Source organism: Gadus morhua, chromosome 14, assembly GCF_902167405.1.
Source record: "Gadus morhua chromosome 14, gadMor3.0, whole genome shotgun sequence".
NCBI lineage: Eukaryota > Metazoa > Chordata > Actinopteri > Gadiformes > Gadidae > Gadus > Gadus morhua.
Genome location: NC_044061.1, coordinates 3,101,849 through 3,109,201, shown reverse-complemented (window position 1 = coordinate 3,109,201; position 7,353 = coordinate 3,101,849). Strand labels below are relative to the sequence as shown.

At 51.9% G+C, this 7,353-nt stretch overlaps 1 protein-coding gene across 1 annotated transcript in view; it reads right to left on the bottom strand.

Moving 5' to 3' along the window:
* LOC115559313 (ankyrin repeat and BTB/POZ domain-containing protein 2) overlaps positions 1-7,349 on the bottom strand; it is a 17,915-nt gene extending 10,566 nt beyond the window's left edge. Inside the window, exon 1 of the mRNA XM_030378131.1 lies at positions 6,279-7,349. Within this exon, the coding sequence (XP_030233991.1) occupies positions 6,279-7,155 (877 nt within the window). The 5' untranslated portion in view covers positions 7,156-7,349. The remainder of the gene's footprint in view (positions 1-6,278) is intronic.
* Between the last annotated feature and the right edge of the window lie 4 nt (positions 7,350-7,353).

Genomic DNA, 7,353 nt, shown 5'->3' with positions numbered 1-7,353 from the left:
CACGCATGCAGAATCAGAAGAGGCACATGTGGGCTTACAGACACACAGACAAACACACACGCACACACATACACACACGTGCGCACACACACACACACACACACACACAGTACATCCGATGAGTTCATGCAGAATCAGTCCATGCACACACATTTACACGTACACTCATCATTCTCAAAAACATTGATTTGCACACACACACACACACACACACAGACACACACAAAAAACACACACACACACACACACACACACACACAGAACATCCGATGAGTTCATGCAGAAGGTGTCCTTGCAAATACTTTTAAACATACACACACACTCTCAAAAACACTTTTTTGTGCACACCCACACCCGCACCCACACAAACACACCAACACACCAACACACACACACACACACACACACACACACACACACACACACACACACACACACACACACACACACACACACACACACCACACAGAGACTGGTAGCGCTTCATTGTGTGGGGTTGAAAGGGGGTTGTGCTGACGGGGGTTCTCCCACACAAAGGAAACGGCCTCACAGGGATAAGGCCTTGGAGCGCGGGACAGTTCTCCACAGGACAACACACCCTGGTCCCCTCTGTAGTCCACCAGAGACCCCTCCTCTCTGTAGTCCACCAGAGAGCCCTCCTCTCTGTAGTCCACTACAGACCTCCCCTCTCTGTAGTCCGCTACAGACCTCCTCTCTGTAGTCCACTACAGACCTCCTCTCTGTAGTCCACTACAGACCTCCCCTCTCTGTAGTCCGCTACAGACCTCCCCTCTCTGTAGTCCGCTACAGACCTCCTCTCTGTAGTCCACTACAGACCTCCTCTCTGTAGTCCACTACAGACCTCCCCTCTCTGTAGTCCGCTACAGACCTCCTCTCTGTAGTCCACTACAGACCTCCTCTCTGTAGTCCACTACAGACCTCCTCTCCAAGGTAAACACACCCTGCTCCTCTCCCCAGCCCATTGAAGACCTCTTCTTCTCCCCTGCTCCGCTGTTTTACACTCGCAGCACATGCAAGAACACTTTCCTGGTTACATTAACTTTTCCATCTGTAGCCATGTCAAGAGACGCTAGCAAATGCACACTCACGCACTATGTGCACGCGCACACACACAAACGTACGTACACAGACACGCACATACACACACACATGTACGTACACACGTAGTACACACACACACACACACACACACACACACACACACACACACACACACACACACACACACCCCGTCAGCAGCCCTGCTATCGTCCCACTAGTCTGCAGTCACACGTGATTTATTTTTAGGTAGTGTTTCATCCGGGATGCTCAACGTTGTCTGTTAGAAAGGTTTGGCACAACGAATGAGTTCTCATCACCCTCGTGACCCATCCTAAACTCTTTACCACAACGCCTTTCTCCTTCTCCAGAGTGATTCCCTGACAAAGTGAACAGACTGCACATGGTGGGATGTTGTCAACAAGTGAAGTGGGCTTTAAACCACAGATGTTCCCATACCTAAATTTTTCCTTCCCGACACATATTCCAATTCCTGAACATGAGTTCAGCCGATCAGCCGATACCGAGTATATACAGATTCAGCATCTAGCATTGTACCTACTAATAGCACTGATTAATATAACTCTTATTAAATGGTTCTCTTAGATGACAGCAATCGGATGGCAGTCGGTTCACTTACTGTCGACAATTTAAAAAATAAATAAAATATACATATAATCTATAATTATATGAATACATTTGTATTCTTGTAGTTAAGCGTCCATGCATCCATGTTCTCCGACTTGGTAGCCTGAACGAGCGTAGGTCAGAGATGACGCGTTTCCAAACCCGACTTTTCCACCCCCGACCGCTAACGAACGCAGCGTAACTCAGCACGTGTTTGTGAGGTTCTCTGCCTGTGTAGCAAATGAGTCGTGTGATGGTATCGGATCAGCGCGTAGACTCTCATACTCACTGACACCCGGCTGCATTGTAGGCAGTATCGGAGGAAGTTCCGAAAGTAGAATCTGTATCGGAAAAACTTAAACACGCGTCCCTCCACGTCAGGTTACCTGTGCAGAACACCTACCTTTAGCTCAACGTTAACTCAAAGCAGGTCCTTGTCTTGTCGGACACAAACAGTCCAAGTTCTCAATGCACAACGTTTATCAAGTGTGCCACATAATGGCAATAGACCCCTGTGAACAAGTGTCTATTCAGGGGCCCGGGGGTCCTTGGGCAACAAGCCAGCAGTCTTCTGCGGTTGGTGGAGAGGTGGTGGGGGACAAAGCACAAACGGGGCTGTTTCTAAACCCCTACCTGTCCCGGAGCCTTGTCGTCCCCCCCCCCCGTCCCAGCTCCCGTGTTGTGTCCAACAGAGCCCTGCTCAATGGGATAATCACAGGTCATTAACTCATTTCCTGTCGCCTTTCCTCCTTGTGTGTGTGTGGCTGACGGAAAAAAAGCAACAACATTGAAATCTCAACCCTACATCACCCTCTAAAATGACCGCATCCCAAGGGTGTGTGTGTGTGTGTGTGTGTGTGTGTGTGTGTGTGTGTGTGTGTGTGTGTGTGTGTGTGTGTGTGTGTGTGTGTGTGTGTGTGTGTGTGTGTGAATGAGTGAGTGTGTGTGCGAGAGGTTGGAGGCTGTAGAGGTTGGGGTGAGCGTGAGCGTGTTGGGTTTGGTGTGTGTTGTTTTTATGAGTAAGCAGACAGGAGTGAGTACAAGACGCTGTAAAGCCTGTGTTCCCGTTGGAGACAGAGCGGGCTCAGTGAGCCAGCAGCACCCAGAGACAGAAGGCCCTGTTCTGCTCTGCGGCCGCATAATGCTGCAACTGTTGGCTCCTGGACTGCTACAGAGGAGGCCGGTGTTGGAGAGGGGGATGGGCACTTTGTGTGTGTTTATACGTGTGTGCGTGTGCGTGTGTCTGTGTGTGTGTGTGTGTGTGTGTGTGTGTGTGTGTGTGTGTGTGTGTGTGTGTGTGTGTGTGTGTGTGTGTGTGTGTGTTTGTGTGTGTGTGTGTGTGTGTGGTAATGTGTGTGTACGCACACACCGACTGGACTTCTACTAGACCAGCGTCTAAGGGCTGTTCGTCCCATAGCCAGCATCAGTGTTCAGAGAGACCTAGCAGGTCGGACCTCAGCCTGGTCTAATGATGATCGATCTCCTTGGAGCAGGCAGCTCTATTGTACGTAGATCTGTGTTTTGGTATGATTGTGTGTAAAAACGTAACAAGGAGTGAGCAAGTAAACTAAATCTACTTCTGATTTGCAGTGTGAATCCTCCACACATTGATCCTGTTTCCAATCCAGAGCGACCCCCTCCCGGGGGGGGGTTGGTGTGAGTGGATCCTGGGAGCCCCTTAACCCTTCACCCTCCCACAGGAGAGGGGGCCGACAGCTGGAGAAAGTGTCCGCTCGTCCGTTGGGGTTTAGGTGCACACACCGACTCCAGGCCCTGTGCTAATCCAGCAGGGATACTCATACCATCTCCATCTGGTTCACCGACCAAGCTATAAAGCAGACGGCATCCCCCCCCCAAACTCATCCAATCCCTCAGCTAACTGCCGTGTTTCCCATTGAAAGGAATGAACTATTTGCTGAGTCCGATTCTGGGTCCCCAGACGTTCATGAATGGACGGGCTAGAGGAATCAATTCCTGTATAAGTTAAGTTTCACGAAAAAATGGAGGAAAATGAAACTTCATCAAACCTCGGCGGATGTGCAGTGATTTCCGCCACTTCACAGCCTTACTCTTGATGTCAGTGTCCAGAACTGAAGCCATCTCGGGTTTGGCTCTGCTGATCTCTATTGTTTGGTGAATTACACCCCCGCCGCCCGCTGACGGTAAACGCGGCCGACACGTCTCACAAAAGCCCCGGCAGTGGGTGCTGTAATTAGAGGCCTGGTCGGGGTCGGGCTCCGACCGGTCACCGACTACGCCCTAATCGGGGCCGACTCTGGGACCATCTCGTCCCTCCGCCTCAGACGTCCACAAAAGGCCTTGTGTCAACTGTGGAGACCCCATCAGCGTGCCGGTCACTCACCCTGGCTCTGAGTGTACTGGAGCCGGGGTGTCCCAAAACCCGTACCACCCCACCTCCTTCCCCGAGCCCCCTAACCCCCCCCCCCCCCAGACCCCCCCAGGGCAGAGCCCGGCTCCAGTTGAGCTTCACATAGTTAAACTAGCATCACAAAGTCGCCTCGCAAAGTCGAGTATCCACTTCTTCCTAAACAGTTCAGACAGATATGTATGAACTTTTATGAAATGTCCAAAAATAAATTAAAAAGTAAAATTGCATGTTTTTAAACTGACAAAAACAATCATTTCATGTGGCGGTGATATGCATTCAGAGAGATATGTTTCAGTTGTCCGGAAGGGTAATGGCATTACAAGCTGCTACTGAAGACTCAAGCTGCGAACGAGGCCTCGGAGTAGGAAACCCAAACTCAAGAGTTCTGGTTTCAGCGCCATGTGTTTTCTGAGGTAGGAATATTCAGATGTTTCTCTGTGTAACATCAGCCCACTACAGAGAGGGAGCCATGGCACTACTCAGCGTGTGTGAAGTGCATGCCACTAATGTACTACACAGTAATGTACCCACTTATTGTCTGTTGTACGTCCTGGCAGTTAAAAGTAGTACTTAGCATTGTGCAGCATCGTATCCAAGCTATCTTTGTTGATTACGGTGATTGGGTTAACCTAGCGATTTGTCGTGCTTGGCACTTGTTCCTATGAACATCCTTACTGTACAGCGATAAATTGTTGTTTCTCCTCCTAAAGGTAGGTAGAGGTAGACTGACCAGCCCCTCACCCCCCTAACGACCCTGTTCCACCCCTCCCTCATTAGTACTGCTCAACAGCCCCTCACATGTGACCTCAGCAGACGAAGAACCCTGGATCACTAGTGCAGTGTCAAGGAAAGCCATACCGCAGCCAAGACCCTGCCGTCAAGGTGTCTTTAACAAGGTGCTGTCTGTGATGTCTGGAGGGAGTGCTTAGTGCTTACCCACAGGAACCGTGAGAAGGCCAGTCCAAGTCTGCTTAAGTTTGTGGTGGATTCTCCTAACCACAAATGCCCCTCGAAGCTCTTTACGATGTGTTTATGGACACGCTTGCTAACTGGGCATCATTCTGGGCATGTTGCTCCTAGTCTGCACCAACCAGGGCTGGCCTCCCCCTACACCGGATGTTCTGCATATTAACACTGTAGCCTGCGGTTAAACAGCAGATACTCTGAATACGCGCCCGTGCAGGCACGCACACACACACATGCAGACACACACACACACACACACACACCACACACACACACACACACACACACACACACATACATACACGCATGCACATGCAACCACGCACATACACACCCAATCATCCATCCCAACCCACCCAACAAGACAGACACACAATACACACACACACACACACACGTGAACACACACACACACACATCTATCAAAACACACACACACACACACACACACACACACACACACACACACACACACACACACACACACACACACATCTATCCACACACACACACACACACACACACACACACACACACACACACACACACACACACACACACACTATCTGACCCAGACTCGTATCCCGGAATCATCTCCTTCCACAACTGCTATTATTACCCCAAATTCTCTCTTCCTGTCTGAGGGGCTTTCCTCTAAATCCGTCCGCGGTCACCCTACCCCTGGACTCCCTATAGCTCTCATTACCAGACTCTACATCTCCATGAGATGCAGCAGCAGCATTAACATCATTAACTCTCCGTAATCCCTTCCTGCCCATTAATGGAGTGGAACGGGCCTACTCAATCACTCAGACGATGCCGTTGTTTGGTTTATACTGTTTCATTTGAGATTGAGTTCTTAGTGGACGGGCAGTTTCCCTATTCACTCGCATACCCCTCAGGCATACTATTTTCACCATATAACACACAAACGCACACACCAACGCAGAAAGTCACTCACCAGCTTCTGCAAAAGACTCTGCATACCCCCCCCCCCCCTTGCACTTATTGTATGTTGTACTTCCTGGCACGGATGAATTTGTACTTAACCTTGTGTAGCATCTTATACTATCATTGTTGTATACGGGGAATGGGTTAACCTAGTGATTGTGACACTAACAATTTGTTAGTGCTTGGCACTTGGTTCTGTGAACATCCTTACTGCCCCGACAGAGATATAGTGTTGTTTCTCTTTCTTCCGACTAACGTACTTACTGGACTTAAAGGCTCAACTTACCGTTGGCATTCTTGCCACAGATGAGGTGCTCGTAGTTCTGCAGGAGCCCCCACAGCTCCGCGTCGTTGTTCACCGCCGCGCCCAGCGCTTCCGCACCGCATCCCACCGTGTGCTGCGCGCTCTCCGCGCTCCCTGCGCGCCCCACCTGTCTGGCCGCCGCCAGAGCCCGCGCGCCCACCTCCTCCGCCAGGCTCTCCACGCACGCCGTCAGGCAGATGGCCGCGTACTCATGCACACGCACGGAGACGCCGGTCTCCACCATCCACCGGAAGAACCGTCCCACGGACAGCCCCAGTCCACAGCGCGCGGACTTCCTGCGCTGCTGCTGCGCCGCGTCACCGGAACTCATGCAGTGCAGGGAGACGGCCTCGACCGCGGCGGACACGCACCTGTCGGCCAGCCCGAAGCTCAGCACCATCCTGATGGCGCTCTGGATCTCGAACCGCGTGCACCTCTTGTGCAGCTCGCTCAGTCTCTGCGCCTCGCGTGCGATGCGAACCACCGCCCGGCGCAGGTACGCTGAGAGCCGTTGCACCGCCTCCCAGGTGAAGTACGTCTCGGCGCCCGCCACTTTACGCAGGACTCCCTCGAGCTCCTGGTCGGTCCACGGGTAGTCCTCGAGCTCCGGCAGGTAGGGACACGTGGTCAGGAGGTCCCCCGCGTCCTCCGCCGTGACCACCGTGTCCCAGCTGCCGTTCCTGCTGCTCAGGGACCCCGCGCGCTGCCACCACGCGCCGCGGGGAGGCGAGCTCACCTGGGAGCGGGACTGCCTGGAGGATGAGGAGGAGAGGCTGAAGGAGTTACCCGAGTCCGAGGCAACATACCCGGCGTCCAGATTCAGGTCAGCCAGGGTCTTCATCAAGAGGCTGCAGGACATCCCAGGAACTTAGAACAAGGATAAACTACTTAGAAAGTTAACTTTAAGGCGTTTATAACTTCAGGAGCAGCGAGGAGGATGGCAGAGATGTCCCATAAACCAAGCAGGTCCTCCTAAAGCGCTCTCTGACAGCTTTGGTTGTCATAGATGCGCATTGGATTCAACTTTTCAAACTCCTCACACCAGTTGCGCCAACAT